Genomic DNA, 16,139 nt, shown 5'->3' with positions numbered 1-16,139 from the left:
TTTAATGGTGGAAAAGAACTCTGTTCTCTATTATGCTGTCCTTTAATGTGCATGATGATACAAAGAATTGTAAATACTAAAAACCCCACAACTATATGTATCAGATCAGATCAGAACAGATCAGTCACTCAGTCGTGTCCGACTCTTTGCGACCCCATGAATCACAGCACGCCAGGCCTCCCTGTCCCTCACCAACTCCCGGAGTTCACTCAGACTCACGTCCATCGAGTCAGTGATGCCATCCAGCCATCTCATCCTCTGTCGTCCCCTTCTCCTCCTGCCCCCAATCCCTCCCAGCATCAGTCTTTTCCAATGAGTCGACTCTTAGCATGAGGTGGCCAAAGTACTGGAGTTTCAGCTTGAGCATCATTCCTTCCAAAGAAATCCCAGGGCTGATCTCCTTCAGAATGGACTGGTTGGATCTCCTTGCAGTCCAAGGGACTCTCAAGAGTCTTCTCCAACACCACAGTTCAAAAGCATCAATTCTTCGGCGCTCAGCCTTCTTCACAGTCCAACTCTCACATCCATACATGACCACAGGAAAAACCATAGCCTTGACTAGATGAACCTTTGTTGGCAAAGTAATGTCTCTGTTTTTGAATATACTATCTAGGTTGGTCATAACTTTTCTTCCAAGGAGCAAGCATCTTTTAATTTCATGGCTGCAGTCACCATCTGTAGTGATTTTGGAGCCCCAGAAAAATAAAGTCTGACACTGTTTCCACTGTTTCCCCATCTATTTCCCATTAAGTGGTGGGACCGGATGTCATGATCTTAGTTTTCTGAATGTTGAGCTTTAAGCCAACTTTTTCACTCTCCTCTTTCACTTTCATCAAGAGGCTTTTGAGTTCCTCTTCACTTTCTGCCCTAAGGGTGGTGCCATCTGCATATCTGAGGTTATTGATATTTCTCCTGGCAATCTTGATTCCAGCTTGTGTTTCTTCCAGTCCAGCGTTTCTCATGATGTGCTCTGCATAGAAGTTAAATAAACAGGGTGACAATATACAGCCTTGACGAACTCCTTTTCCTATTTGGAACCAGTCTGTTGTTCCATGTCCAGTTCTAACTGTTGCTTCCTGACCTGCATACAAATTTCTCAAGAGGCAGATCAGGTGGTCTGGTATTCCCATCTCTTGAAGAATTTTCCACAGTTTATTGTGATCCACACAGTCAAAGCCTTTGGCATAGTCAATAAAGCAGAAATAGATGTTTTTCTGGAACTCTCTTGCTTTTTATATGATCCAGCGGATGTTGGCAATTTGATCTCTGGTTCCTCTTCCTTTTCTAAAACCAGCTTGAACATCAGGAAGTTCACGGTTCACATACTGCTGAAGCCTGGCTTGGAGAATTTTGAGCATTCCTTTACTAGCGTGTGAGATGAGTGCAATTGTGCAGTAGTTTGAGCATTCTTTGGCATTGCCTTTCTTTGGGATTGGAATGAAAACTGATCTTTTCCAGTCCTGTGGCCACTGCTGAGTTTTCCAAATTTGCTGGCATATTGAGTGCAGCACTTTCACAGCATCATCTTTCAAGATTTGGAATAGCTCAACTAGAATCCCATCACTTCCACTAGCTTTGTTCGTAGTGATGCTTTGTTCGTAGTGATGCTTTCTAAGGCCCACTTGACTTCACATTCCAGGATGTCTGGCTCTAGGTCAGTGATCACACCATCGTGATTATCTGGGTCATGAAGATCTTTTTTGTATGGTTTAAATACTTTATCTGGCACACAAATGAAGAATCAGTGATCCATGCAGTGCTGGAGGAAAAAGTGTCTACTCTGAACTTAAAGAGAATATTTTATGCACGCTATGGAATCTTTAAGTCCGATGTCAAATGCAACTCACTGTAATTCGGCAAACAGGTTCCGAGCACTTCCACGTGGAAGAAACTTCTAGAAGCTATGTTATACTACACAATTTAAATTAATGACTTAATTGAGCTCAATTATCCTGTGATGCCATGTCTGAAGATGGGCACTTCAATAAGACACTGTGCTTTTCTAAGTCCTAATAACAAAGATTAGAAGGCACTCCGATGAAGATCAAGTGGGACTGCTAATAGACATGCTCCAAGAGACAGTGATGGACAGGGAAGCCTGGTGTGCTGCATGCAGTCCATGGGGTCACAAAGAGTTGGGCACAACTGAGTGACTGAACAACACAAAGCTACCCCACTGGCAGGGCTGGTGAGGAAGGAGGAAGCAAGGACATGTCTATTAATATCTTGGTAGGATGTAACCATTTCTCCCAAATATCTGCAGCCTGACAACATTCTATTTCAGAATCATAGATCCCATGTCAAGCATACCTGTTCTTGTTAAGAGTTTCATTCAATACAAGATCTTCATAGCGCTGCCGGGCAAAGTTGCCCCCAAAACCCAGAAAGGTCGTGACGTAAACCCTATACACGTGTTCAGTGTGTTGCACGTCACAGCCCAGGTTGAACTCAGCCAGCAAGATCTTGGCAGCTTCTTCCTGCAATATGATGTAAAAGAAATTCTAGTTTTGGTTGATTTTAGCAAGGTATGACACTGCTAATACACCAGGTTTCATTTGCTATGACTACTCTTTAAGACATTTTGTATTAATAGCATTCTTTCATCTTCATAGAGCTATTTTAAACAAAGACATAAAATGACCCTAACCTTGTCACATGATTAACATAGTCACAAAATTCAGAGCTGGTGACTTTCAGAGTTTAATTATTTCAAAGATGATGAAACTTAAGCCTGTATGACCGCCCTACTCAAAAAAGTTTGCTTGTTCCTTACTATCTACAGATAAAAAAGCCAAATCCCCTAGCATGGCTCCCAAAACTCCTCATGATCTAACTTTCTTTATCTTATCACTTCCTAGCATTCCCTATTACCACACTTAAAAACCCTATACTACAACAGGCTATTCATCATTCCCTGGACATTCTGGGCTCTTTGCTGTTTTTTCTGTGCTTTTGTGCGTACTGTCACCTCCATACAGATGGCCTTCCCTTAACCTCCACTATGCAAAAGGCTGCTATCATCCAAGGACCAGGTAAATACCTTACTTTCCATGAAACAGCATGGAAGGCGCCTATTCAAGCCTTTGTGAATGTGGTTCACCCTGCCAGTGCCCACACTGCCGTGGCTCTCTGTTTAGACCCAAGATGCTCAACCAGAGGTGATTTTGCACCGCCAGGGGCAACTGGCAGTGTCTGAAGACACTTTTAATTGTCAAAACTGGGAGTTTGGGGGATATAGGGGCATTATGACATCTGATGGAGGCCAAGGATGCTGTGAAACATCATACAATGCACCAGACAACCTTCTACAACAAAGACTTATTCAGCCCAAAATGCTAATTGTGCCAATGATGAGAAACCCTAGTTTAGATCAAATTACAGAACTGTCGTGGTCTGCCTGTTATCACAGGCTGTCTCCACTGATAGATCACAAGCTTTTGGGGCAGTGTAACATGTCTTATGTCTTGCACATACTAGGTGCTGAAAAATGTTTTATTTCTTTTTCTTTCACACGATAAAACCTCTCCCTCAAAATGCATTCTTTACATTCTAGTAAGGCAAGGAATAACAGAAGCACAAGAATGGAATCATCAGTAAAAGAAAGGGAATAACATCTAATAAGTATTTATCAAACACTGTACACTGAGATTTACATTATCATGTTTAATCCTCAGGCAACTCTTCCAGATAAGTAGTATAATAATAATAGCTAAAAATGTACTAAGCTTTTATTACACGTTGGGCAGCTTGTTAAGTACTTTATACAAGTGGTTATTTCATACTCACAACTTTATGAAATAGATACTGTTATTATTCTCTTTTTACACATGAGGAAACTGAGACTCAGAGATGTAACTGACCCAAGATAGCATAAGCCAGCAATGATCTGAAGCAATATATGGACCCAGGACAGTTGGTCTAAGTCAAAACATAGGCCCTTCCTTCTCAAAGACGGGCATTCCTAGCAACTGAATTTCCCCAAAAGGTAAAATACCTCTTGTGGAGAAAGGACAGAAGTTGAGGTAGGAACTTCATAAGCAATTTGGAGAGAGGCTCCTCCCATATCCAGTATCCCTACTGTCCTTCTGCGTCCTGTCACCAATTCCTGGGGAGCCTCGGCATCAGCTTCTGAAATAAATGAGGTAAGTTAAAAAGCAATAAAAGAAAGCAAATTGGGATGAAATAAATGAGGAAAGTTAAAAAGCAATAAAAGAAGCATGTTAAGTTTTGAAAAAAGAAGGAAAAAAACAAATCAAAATTAGCACTTACATGCTAGTGATTGGTTATGACACAGACCTTCAGCCCTTAGAACTGTCTTAAGAAGACAGTATCACTCACCATCTTCATGGTCAAATCTTCCCAAAACAAAGTTGATTCCAATCCATGCATAAACCCCTAAGTAAGAAACATAAAAGCCCCTGCTTAATTCTCTACTGTGATAGCATGTGTACACCTCCTACAGCTGCTCTTTCCCCCTTTTCCTGGGAAAAAAAGTGATCATAGTATTTTATTCCACACTCTTAATGTATGAATTTAAAATTTTTTATCTGGTGATGTTTTTCCCTTTTAAAATTATTTGCATTTTCTAAATTTCCTACAATGAATAGGAATTAATGTGTAAAAATAAATGTTAAAAGATGTAACTCTTGGAGTTCTAGCTCTGGGCAAGACAGAATTAATGAAGCACACCGCCCTGTCTCCCCACTAAATAAAGTATAAACTCTGGAGAGAATGTACAGAACAGCTGTCTGAGGAGTTTGAAAGTAAATAACAGAAGGCACACTGGGGTAGACATCAGACTTTAAAGTACCACCAAAATTGCAGCAAGTTTCCCATTTCCCCCCCTCAGATACTGTCTGGCCTGGCCTGAAAACCAGCTTGAAATACAAAACCAGATATGCACAGAAAGAACTACAAGGCCCTGTTTTGTGGTCCAAGGACCATAAAAGGGGACTCCAAAGGTTCAGAAGGGAGGGGCAGGAGGAGTTCCTTTCTAAAAAATTTGGTTCTCTGCTACTCCAGGCAATCCTGCATCAGCACAGGGAGAGACTGGGTGGAAGCCTATCTCTCTGAGGAGTATGAATCCTTTCTGACCAGAGGAGCTATGGCCTCAAGAGTTGAGGCCAAGTCCTATTGCTCACTTTTCTCCCTCTGTCCTCTACCACTTAGCCCTGGATACAGATGCAGTCGTGGGAAATGCATGGCACACTGGGCAAATTAAACTCCTGACTTCCTACTGAAGGACCATGAAAGTGAGCTGCAGGGAACCAGAAAGTCTTGGGGAGATAGTGGAGAGTTGGGAATGAGGTGGTGTAGGAACTCCTGGGCTCACATATGTGATCTGATTCTAAACAACATATCAAAGGTTCTGAGAACTGACCTACTGGCTAGTCAATCCATTTGTATGGGCTGTGCCCAGGTTCAGATTGGTCACTGGCTGGCACACACACAGGACAAATCCTAATTTCAGTGCCAGAATCAATCACAGTCCACAGAAGGTAGGTCAGAACTTAAGGCCTGAACCTAATCAGTCTGCTAAGACAAAAAAATTAACATTCCCTTCATGACTGAAACAAGACCCATGGTCTAACAATGTAACATTCAAAATATCTAGGATACAATATAAAACGACTTGACAAAGAACTAGGAAAATCTCAACCCATAAGGGAAAAAATGCCAACCCTGAGATGACACAGGTGTTGGAATTATCAAATAAGGCAGCTATGAAAAATGTTCAGTCACTCTATTGTGTCTGAGTTTTTGTGACCCTTTGGACTGTAGCCTACCAGGTTCCTCTCCGTCCACGGGATTCTCCAGGCATGAATACTAGAGCGGGTTGGCATTTCCTTCTCCAGGGGATCTTCCTGACCCAGGGATTGAACCTGAGTTTCCTGCACTGTAGGCGGACTCTTTACTGTCTGAGCCACCAGGGAAGCCCCAAGGCAGCTATACAGCCAGGACATAAGAGCATTCTTCCAATGAATAGAAAGAGTCTCAGCAAAAAAACAGAGTAAAACCTAATGGGAATTTTAGGACTGAAAAATGTAAAACTGAGATTGAAAAAGGTGAATCTGTTCCTCAATGTGAACTGCAACTAGAAGACAAACAATTTTCTGTTTTTCAAGAAACGGAAATATAATTCATCACAGAGGGCACATTTGGGCAACATAAGACCACGCATGCAATTCCACCCCAAAGCTACAAACCCCAAGTGCAAGCTTTTACTGCTCAAGGCCCAGTACCTTCTTGCTTTCCAGAGATCACTTCTGCCTGAGACTGAGAAAAGAGGAAGTCAAACTCCAGAGGTAAATCTTTCACTAGATCAGCCAAGATAGCCAACTGCTTCCTGCAAGAAAACCAAAAAAAAAAAAGCCCTAAGAGTTAATGGTTAAACCCTCTTCTCACAAACAGCCTCAATTTGACCTTCTACTTAGCCTTATTAGACCCCACTTTCACCAACCCAAGCCACTTGATCCCTGCTTCTGTTTGGTACCCCCTTCAATTTCAAAGTCTTAAAATTACTCAAAAGCATAGCCTCCCTCTTAAAAGGCAATATGGTAACAATAATACTTATCTTTTATATAATGCTACAATTCAAATAGTATTAAAAGATGAGACTATGATTCTATGCCTCTCAAAGGCTAAGTATGGATAAGCTCCAGAAAACTGAAGCACAGTGTCATAATCTATAAAATAAATGTAATTACGCTATTCCTAACCACCATGAAAGGAGGCTGCTAAATTGAGGAACACACTCTCATCCTCAGACCTTACACAATACAGAAACACATCACCACACAGGAAGAAGACTTTGGCCCACAAGTTTTTATATGATCCTTTACATAAACTCTTAAATTTCCCTTTCCATATTTCAAGGGTTGATTTTCTTTGTCTTCATAAAAATCTTATCATCTAGAAAAGCCAGAGCAGGATCAAAATCCAAAGGTCATAATTTGGGGATGATGCTTGAAGCTTTAATCTACAGGGCCATTCTGTCCTCTAAAGTTTTATGTTATTAGTATGATCAGGTAAGGACAAGCAAAGAAACAAAGCTAGAAGTAATAATATGAATCTAGAGACAATGCTGGTTGAAAATAAGAGTAATTATCTTGGATTTTAAAAATTACTCATTACAAAAATATTCTGCTGGTTATACTGGTTGTCAACATGACTTGATAAAGAATGTTAGCCCTTGAAAGTGAAAATTACATTTAAAGTAATAATCTTCCAAGATAATGTCAAGTGTAGTTTCTAAAAAAGCTCATTGTTATATACAATAAATTTTTAAGATAAAAACTTCATAGGGGGAACAAGAAGTGCTATTTTTGCCATTCCTACTGAATATGCTTCAGTAAGCATACCCAAAGATGATACCAAAGAATACCCAAATACACCAAAGAAGAGGGCTTGCTGGTCTGGTGATGATGTTCCAGAATGGGCACCAACACACTCTGCTGTTTGAAATGTACATTACTGGTACAATCTTTCTAAAGGGTGATCTGGGACTATGTATCAAAGTTTTTAATGTGTTTAAACCTTTGACCTAGTAACTGTATTGTAAGACAGCTATTGCAATAAAGTCATCAGACAAGGAATACAAAGAAGAAAAATACTGCAGCATTTCTTATAACAGTGAAAAACTGGAAATAATCTAACTGTATGTACATCAGTAGTGACTGGCTAAATAATTTATGGTATATTCATACAATGTTATAGCATACAGATGTTGAAAGAAATGAGGTCAATTTCCATCTACCTGTATTGACATGAAAAGATTTCGAATTCCAACAGGTTAGAAAACAGTATATATAATATTATCCCAATTTATATTAATAAACAAAACACTCTTCATGTATTTCACAGGACAGGATGGAACATTGGTTTTCTAAAATTCAATACTGCTTTATTTAAAAAAAAAAAATCTATGGCAAAATGCTGACAACTGCTGAAGCTGGGTGGTAAGTAAATGGGGACTCACTAACACTGTTCCCTCTACTTCTATATATATTTGAAATTTCCCATAATAAAGTTTTTTTTCCTTGTTACTTTATAGTTTTCTTACAATATCACTTTGTAATTCTTTAAAGTTATTTCTATTACAAAATGAAAAGGCAGTAGAATAAATTCTATTAGTCTAGGCCTTTGGCAAAGAAATAAAACATACTGCTAATAAATCCAAAATACAGTCCAGGTGATCCACCCCTATTTTGAGTATTTCTCACAAATACTAATAAGTAACAAAGCATTAATTATATAAAACAGGTTCTTGCAGTGACTGTTACACTTATGTCAGCAACTATAGCTACCTTAGAGGTTTCATAAGCCCAGGATAGATCTGCTGCTGCTGCTAAGTCACTTCAGTCGTGTCCGACTCTGTGCGACCCCATAGACAGAAGCCCACCAGGCTCCTCTACCCCTGGGATTCTCCAGGCAAGAACACTGGAATGGGTTGCCATTTCCTTCTCCAATGCATGAAAGTGAAGTGAAAAGGAAGTCGCTCAGTCGTGTCCGACTCTTAGCGACCCCATGGACTACAGCCTACCAGGCTCCTCCATCCATGGGATTTTCCAGGCAAGAGTACTGGAGTGGGGTGCCATTGCCTTCTCCACAGGATAGATCTAGGCATTATTAAAAGAGGTGATCAAAAAACAAGTTAAAGGCAAGTTCTTTAAAAATTCTTAAGATAAAATAAATATTAATATTCAGAGCTCCATGATGACAGAGAACATCTTAGACAAATGGGGTGGAGCTAATAGGGTGGTTTGTTTAAATAGAAACTTCTCTGACAAAGGAAAGGATGGGCAGTGCCAGGAGATGGGGCAATCCTCTCCTTTGCTTCACTTTGCTCACAAAATGTGGCCAAATCTTTGCCCTGTTGGTTGGCTCTGCCTTTCTGACCTCTGAGTCAGCTTTTTCTCTGGCCCTCCAACCTCCTTCCTGGTTTGTGAGACCTCAGTCCATTCATAGAACCTATGATGTGGCACCACCTGTGTCATCCACACTCTCCCAAGGGTTTGTAAAATTCTGAATGATGGTGGTGGTGGTGGTGTTTAATCACTCAGCTATATCTGATTCTTTTGCAAGCCCATGGACTGCCAGGCTCCTCTGTTTACGGGAATTCCCAGGCAAGAATACTGGAATGGGTTGCCATTTCCTCCTCCAGGGGATTTTCCCAACCCAGGGATTGAAACAAACATCTCCTGCATTGGCAGGTGGGTTCTTTACCACTGAGCCACCTGGAAAATCACCTGGGAAGAATGATGTATTACTTTTGTCAAAAACAAAAATTCTAAATTGCATGTGTAGTATGATAACGATTTTGTAGAAGTTACACATAGATGTACAGATAGAAAGAAATAGAACAAAATGAAACAGTTTTGTAAGACAGTAGAATAATAACTTTTTTGTTTTGCTTTTAAAATTTAATGATGTAAGGTTCTAGCAATAACATCATAAATTTCAGTTTTAAAAATAAGTAAAAACAACAAAAAGATTAAAACCAAAATGTTTGTGAAAATAAGCAGCTAGAAGGCCTTTAAGGATGACAAATGGCTTCTCAACAGTAAACCAGAGAGTAAGCCAGTAAGCCTGTGTCTGAGCAGCAGGAAAGCAGGCACTCAAAGAAGCAGTGGCACACACTGTATTGTGTGGCATGTCTGGCACAGGCTGAATGGAGCCCTGTACACATGACAGAGGTTTGCATTGCTGTTGGCCAAATATACAGAATAAAGTTCTGTGCAAAGGGAACTGCTAATTATCAAGGGGAAATATTTAAGCTAATAAAAAATACTGATGACTATGAGACTGTGGACATTCCAGAAGGATGGATGTTCCAATTAAGGGAGCTCATTCCTACCCCCAAGACCACAGTAAGTGTAGAGGGGTCAGGGAGGTGTCAAAGGGGAGAAATCACAAACAAGGAGGGATCGGACCTAAGTATAGCCACTGCCTCTTCCTTTTCCTCCTCCTCTAGGATTAGGTGACAAAAATGCCAGGCTAAACTGCCAAGGTCATATGGAAAAAACTTACCTGACAAGTGATTAAAAACCTGGTCTCAAGCCATGGAGACCGAGTTTGCAGGCAGCACCAGCTGTCACCAGGGAGCCAGGCAAAGTTACAGAGAAAACTCAAATCTTACCAGAGCCCTCCTACTAGCCCCCAGGTACCCAGTCCCTCAGGTGACCTTCCTACCACCCTTGTGAAATTATGCTCCCCCTCTGGGCTTCCCTGGTGCCTCAGACGGTGAAGAATCTGCCTAGTGAAGAATCTGCCTGCAGTGCAGGAGACCCATGTTCGAACCCCAGGTCAGGAAAATCCCCTGGAAAAGGAAATAGCAACCCACTCCAGTATTCTTGCCTAGGAACCCCCATGGACAGAGGAGCCTGGGGTCACAAAGAGTTGGACATGACTGAGCGACTAACACTTTCACTTTCTAGGTGCTAGATAATGATCCAAATTTATCACCATCACCGCTGCTCCTAACCCTTAATCAAAACTAAAAATCATTACAGCCATCTCAAATAGATATTGATCCCAAAGGAGCAAATGCCATGGATGTGTGATAACTGATTGTGAAATAATGGGCTGCAGGATTGGCTCTGCTCTATTTTGAGCAAGAAGTCTTTTCGTGCCACGTGTCAACTCTGTGTGATGTACCCGCACCCCACCTTCAGATCAGGGAACCACAGAGAATAATGCATGAAACTGCACTTTCAACTCTCATGCCACCCACCCTCCTGTGTCTCACCTCTCAGGAAGAAGCCTCATGCCTGCCGTGCAGAGGATGTAAAGGGGGGTCTCCTTATGCTTCCTCACAGGCACATGAGCAGCAGCAAAGCTCAGCAGAGGACGAAGGTAATCGCTGGCATGTTCTGGAGTGTCTGCCATTGCAGAGATTCCTTAAGATAAAATACTTTCATTAAAGAGCAGATCACAGAGACTCAGAAGACTGATATCCCATAAGGGTCTGTCTAGGTCCTAATCATTTATTTATTTCATAACAGTAGGACAACAATGAATCCCTCCTATTATCCAGAATCTCCAGAAGAAAAGGGTAGCTTTCTTTCTCCCTCTTCTCTTCTCTCATTTCTGCAGCAGATAAAAGAGATCAACAATGATATAAATTCCATTTAGTACCTGGCTTGATTTTTTTAACCACTGGTTGGCTGTTTCGGTCTCTCATCTGTTTGATGTCCAATAAGTCATGAGGATTCCCATTATGTCTTGGCCAGAAATAAACAAAAATCCGAGAGCCACTGCTGCCACAGTCCACAACAAGTCCATAATTCAGATCTGGGTCTTCAGTGTCAGTAGCTTCAAGATCTCCTACTCGAGCCAAATACCTAAGCCGGGCAGAAAGAGGAGCTAGTGTTAAGCGAATAGCACCACCACTTAATTCTTCTGTTCATGAGTCTTCACTAAGTGGCTACATGTGCCAAGCACATGGGACTACATCCTAACAAAGGAATGAAATGACACTGACCATATTTACTGCTGTACATGATGCAACAGCTGGTTTACACTGAAATTACATAACTAGAAGTTTGGGAGTACTTCTGAAACTGGCCAGGGTAGCAAATCTTTTACTAAGCATTAAAGGGTTTCTAGGCCTGAATAAATACTGAGCCACTAAATTGGAGGGTGGTTTGCTATGCACACTAGATAACTAAGGCAATCCTAATTTCATTTTTATTTATCTATCCTTTCTTTATATATACGTGAAGAATATGGCAGAATGATACCCGATTGACAGCAGGAAGATGGAACAAGTAAAGATGCTACCATCAAAACCCCAAGGTTTGAGTCTCAGCTCTAGCACTTTCTGTGCTTTGAAACCGTCAGGAAATTACTTAACTTCTCTCAGGTAGTTTCCTCATCTGGGAAATCAGTGTAGTTGGGAGTCTCTACCCTCAGAGAGGCAATGGGTATTAAGCAGCTAGCAGCTGCTGTGCCAACAGATAGGTGCTGTTCCCCTATCCCTGCTCTTACTGTTACATGATGAGCACAGGGAGAACTAGCAGAAGATGCTCTGGGGGAAAGGGCTGAAAAGTTCAGAAAGAAAAGAAGGCTAAAAGCTGGTAAAATCCTTCTTCTGAGTGGTGAGGCTTCAATAAATATTAAAGTTAAAAAATTAAGTAAATATTAAAGTTTCCTCAGAGTGTGAGGGTCTAAAAAGTACAAACATCACTGATGACTTCTTTCAAAGGTTTCATCTGAAGAGGAGACCAGCGAGAATGGCTTTTAGCTTATTACTCAAAAAAGGACAGCTCTTTCTTGGTGCTAATATACAATGCATGGTAGGCAGACTAAAATTTTGTCTTCTAGATTCTTTGAAATTTGAATAAATATTACTATAGATTGAGCTAATAATTGAATGAATACCTTGAAAGGAATACTGTGAATTTTTCCGAGTAATACCGCCCCCTCCCCCAGAACAATCTTGTTTGTGTTTACTGGTGATTTCACATTGCTATACAAAGTTCCTTATTTTGGACAGAAAGCAAACTTGATGAAAAGAAGACCATGTAGAAACAGTTCTAAAATCAAAAGACTAGGGCTGAGTACCTTTCCTATTCTAAAACACAAAATGCATTTTTTAAAAAAGAGAGGAACATACATTTGAGCTTGTGTGCTAAGTTGCTTCAGCTGTGTCTGACTCCATAGGGTTACAAAGAGTCGGACATGACGGAAGCAACTTAGCACGAACGCACATAATCCTGTAAATTACTGCATCGGATAGGGTCAGGGAGATGAGATAGGATAGGATAGGATATGAGAGTGAGTTGTGGGAAGTGAAGCAGATGGTGAAAATCTGTCTCACACTAGAAAGTTTACAGTCCTAAAGATTCTGTTCCACCACAAACTTCCCCATTCTAATTAAATTACTGGGCTGCAATGGGCTCACAATCCACCCAACAACTCTTAACAAGTCACTTCTATCACAGGAAGGTTGGGCAGACATCTGGGTGCCACAGACAGAAAAGAAACAGGCAAGATAATCCATGCCCCAAATGTCTTTTCATTTCTCATCAGCAATTCTACTTCACAGATCTTTATCTGCTTTCCTTCTCTGAAAATCACTCTTTCTACTTCTCTTTGACAAGATTCTGTATCCTGTCCCCTCCTACTTAATGAATAACTTTCCCCAGTACATTGGTTCTCAAAATTTGTGGGCTCAGAACCCCTTTTTACAGTCTTAAAATTAGTGAACTCCAAAGAGCTTTTGCATACATGGGTTACATCCATCTACATTTACCATATTAGAAAGTAAAACAGAACATTTAAAATATTTATTAATTTAGAGACAATAGTAAATTCAATACATATTAACAAATTTTATGAAAAATAACTATTTTCTAAAACAGAAAAATTAGAAGTGTGGTGGTGTTTTAGAGTTTTGCAAATCTCTTCAGTGTCTGAATTAATAGAAGACAGCTAGATTCTCATATTTACTTCTGTATTCAGCCTGTTATAATAAGTTGTTTCGACTGAAGCATGTGAAGAACGACAGAGGATGAGATGGTTGGATGGCATCACCAACTTGATGGACATGAGTTTGAGCAAGCTCCAGGAGTTGGTGATGAACAAAGAAGGCTGGCATGCTGCGGTCCATGGGGTTGCAAAGAGTCGGACATGACTGAGCAACTGAACTGAGCTGACTGATATGAAGAAAATCAAGCTTCACATAATGTTGCTGGAAAAGGGAATAGTACTTCAATAGCCTTTTTAGATTACTGTGGATATTCTCCTTCGACACTACACTGAAAGTTGACAGGTGGAGTTTCTTACAGGTTGGTGGCAATGTGGAATCTAAACTCTAAGAACGTTTCATACTGTTACATTAAAATGCGCTGGTCTATCTTTCACTTTAAATTGCCTTTACTTACACATGATGTTGTCACATCATATACTGAAAACTACTGGTTCATTGAGCTATGCATATCTTCTTAACATCGACATATTTCATTCTACCAAAACCCACATACTTTCATTAATATCACTACCAATTTTATCAAAAAAGTCTTTGAAGTATTGGGAAGCAAAACTTCTGAACTACTGGGAAGCACACCCACAGTGGCAGAAACAAATATCCCAAACTTCTACTTTTCACTTAAAAATTCAAATTTGATCATTGGCAATAAATACTGATAGTAATTTTCTGTGAGGTGATAGGTTTTTACTTCATTCATTTTGAAGAAAATGTCTTAACGAAATACCCACGTCTGAAATTCATAGTTCTGACAGTTATTCAAGTGAAAAACAGTGTGATAAAAGCAGGGCTGTGTTCAGCTCACAACTCCAACACCGCCTAAGTGCCTTTCCTTGAGACAACCTGCGTACATAGCAACGTGCTTAATGCATATTTCCCATTTTGTCATACAGAACATTAAAATGATATTCTTAAGTGGAACTTGACGTTTCTTCCCATTGCAACTGTGTGAAGACACCATATTACTGGTTTAATTTGGTGCTCCAGCTTGATTTGTGCTAAAGCACTAGCAGTTCTACCCAATACTGCTTTTGTATCATCAGTGTAAATGTCAGCTCAGTGAAAAAAATAAATACTATCACCACAGCCAAAAGGTAGAAGCAACTTAGATGTCCATGATAGATAAATAAACATGTGCTATATACATACAATGGAATATGATTCAGCCTTAAAAAAGAAGGATATCCTGTCACATGCTACAACATGGGTGAACCTTGAGGACATCATGCTAAGGGAAATATGTCAGTCACAAAAGACAAACATTATATAATTCCACTTATAAGAAATATGAAAAATAAGCAAATTCACAGAATCAGAAAACAGAATAGTGGTTACCAGGGGCTGGGGGTAGGGAAAAAATCAGGGTTGTTGCTTATGAGTATAGAGTTTCAGATTTGCAAGATGAAAAAGTTCTGGAGATTGGCTGCATAACAATGTGAAGATACTTAACACTTAAAAACAATTAAGATGATAAATTGTGTTATGAATTTTTTAAACACAAAATATGTTAGTATTTTTATTGAAATAGTTTTGGCCTTACAGACCCCCTAAAAGGGTCTCAGAGACTTCCAAGGGTTACTTTGAGAGCCGCTACTTGAACACAATCTTCTTTCTAACAAACATCCGTCTGTCTGTCTTCCTGTTCCTTCCCCTTTCCCTTCTTTGACATGGTTTTCCAGCTCTTAAGAAGCCTCCACTCAACAATGCCGATGCTTGTAATATTCACAATGACTTGGAGTGTCGTTATTCTCTTTAAGCAGTTTGCTTATATTTCAGGCTGAGCCCTAAAATTTCTTTCGTGTTTGCTCCACCTCTCCATTTAGATTCTCAGTTTCTCAACAGTGAGTACATTAACTGCATGCCCCAATACAGTCAGAATGTTCCTCACATTTCTTCAATATGTATCAATCAATACTGACTGGCTTGGGCCTAGAGCTCACAATATGAAGCTGCTGGTCTGTTAACAATTCACCTAAGTCTTTGTATAGCTATACTCAAAATCAGTTGGTCTCTTTCTTAGAAAATTTCAATGGCTTTCCAAAGCATCCTGTCATACTCTTTGGTTCCTGTCACAATAAGAAACCTTAAAACTCTAATCTGGGTAAAACTCAACTTTGCTTTCTTTTCTCTTAAAGTCGCCTTGTGTGCACTGGCAGAAAAAAGTCAGCTGACACTACAATACAAGAAAGAAAGACAGGACCAGAGGGCATTTATGCTATACTTTCCACCTGAATCTCTCATCAGTAGCTGCAGGCTGCAGAAGTATCGATGTTTCTCATCTTCCGTACAGATGAGTAACTGAAGAAAAATTCTTCCCTTTGGCTTGAAGTAATAGTATCATCTTTTCCTGGAATTCTGACCTCTTATGACCTATTCAGGCTTCTTAGAAGCCCTTCCTCGTCTAGGCTCCTAACTAAGATGCATCACTGGTCCTTTCTTGGATATTTTCATTTCTGATTTGCAATCCTAGACTTAGCCATCATGATTAATTACTCGCATTGCTGGATCCTCCTGCTTTGCTGACACTGCACTAAGTCAATCCCTAAAGAGGACTTAAAGCCCAAGAGAAAAACTCCAAAAGCTTTGGAATCCCTCACACCCACTGTCCCAGAAGACATCCAATTTACCATCACATGCACTTACCCCTGCC

The 16,139-nt window shown here is 40.2% G+C and overlaps 2 protein-coding genes across 7 annotated transcripts in view; one reads left to right on the top strand and one right to left on the bottom strand.

Moving 5' to 3' along the window:
- The window catches only part of COX15 (cytochrome c oxidase assembly factor COX15), a 46,921-nt gene extending 33,056 nt beyond the window's left edge, over positions 1-13,865 (top strand). Inside the window, exons 9-12 of one of the 2 annotated variants that reach the window (XR_015155169.1) lie at positions 7,864-7,958; positions 10,755-10,854; positions 11,724-11,796; positions 13,465-13,865. Coding sequence is in view for 1 of the 2 variants with exons in the window: in XM_086377204.1 (XP_086233330.1) it covers positions 7,864-7,911 (48 nt within the window). In the remaining variant the exon portion in view is untranslated. Of the gene's footprint in view, positions 1-7,863; positions 8,046-10,754; positions 10,855-11,723; positions 11,797-13,464 lie in introns of those variants that run through there. The other variant, XM_086377204.1, reaches the window with a different exon arrangement.
- The window catches only part of ENTPD7 (ectonucleoside triphosphate diphosphohydrolase 7), a 48,375-nt gene that overhangs the window by 7,203 nt on the left and 25,033 nt on the right, over positions 1-16,139 (bottom strand). For 3 of the 5 annotated variants that reach the window (XM_086377199.1, XM_086377198.1, XM_086377200.1), the window contains 6 exons: positions 11,137-11,342; positions 10,748-10,898; positions 6,243-6,346; positions 4,339-4,395; positions 3,995-4,128; positions 2,311-2,477 (listed from right to left, as the gene is read on the bottom strand). In XM_086377199.1, coding sequence (XP_086233325.1) covers positions 2,311-2,477; positions 3,995-4,128; positions 4,339-4,395; positions 6,243-6,346; positions 10,748-10,898; positions 11,137-11,342 — 819 coding nt within the window. Of the gene's footprint in view, positions 1-2,310; positions 2,478-3,994; positions 4,129-4,338; positions 4,396-6,242; positions 6,347-8,306; positions 8,455-10,747; positions 10,899-11,136; positions 11,343-16,139 lie in introns of those variants that run through there. The other 2 variants (XM_086377201.1, XM_086377202.1) reach the window with 2 other exon arrangements.

This window comes from Bos grunniens, chromosome 26 (genome assembly GCF_055505025.1).
Source record: "Bos grunniens cultivar Pamir isolate PY7600 chromosome 26, Bosgru_T2T1.0, whole genome shotgun sequence".
NCBI classification, from domain to species: Eukaryota; Metazoa; Chordata; class Mammalia; order Artiodactyla; family Bovidae; genus Bos; species Bos grunniens.
Note: the sequence above shows the minus strand (reverse complement) of the source record. Positions and strands in the feature narration are given on the sequence as shown.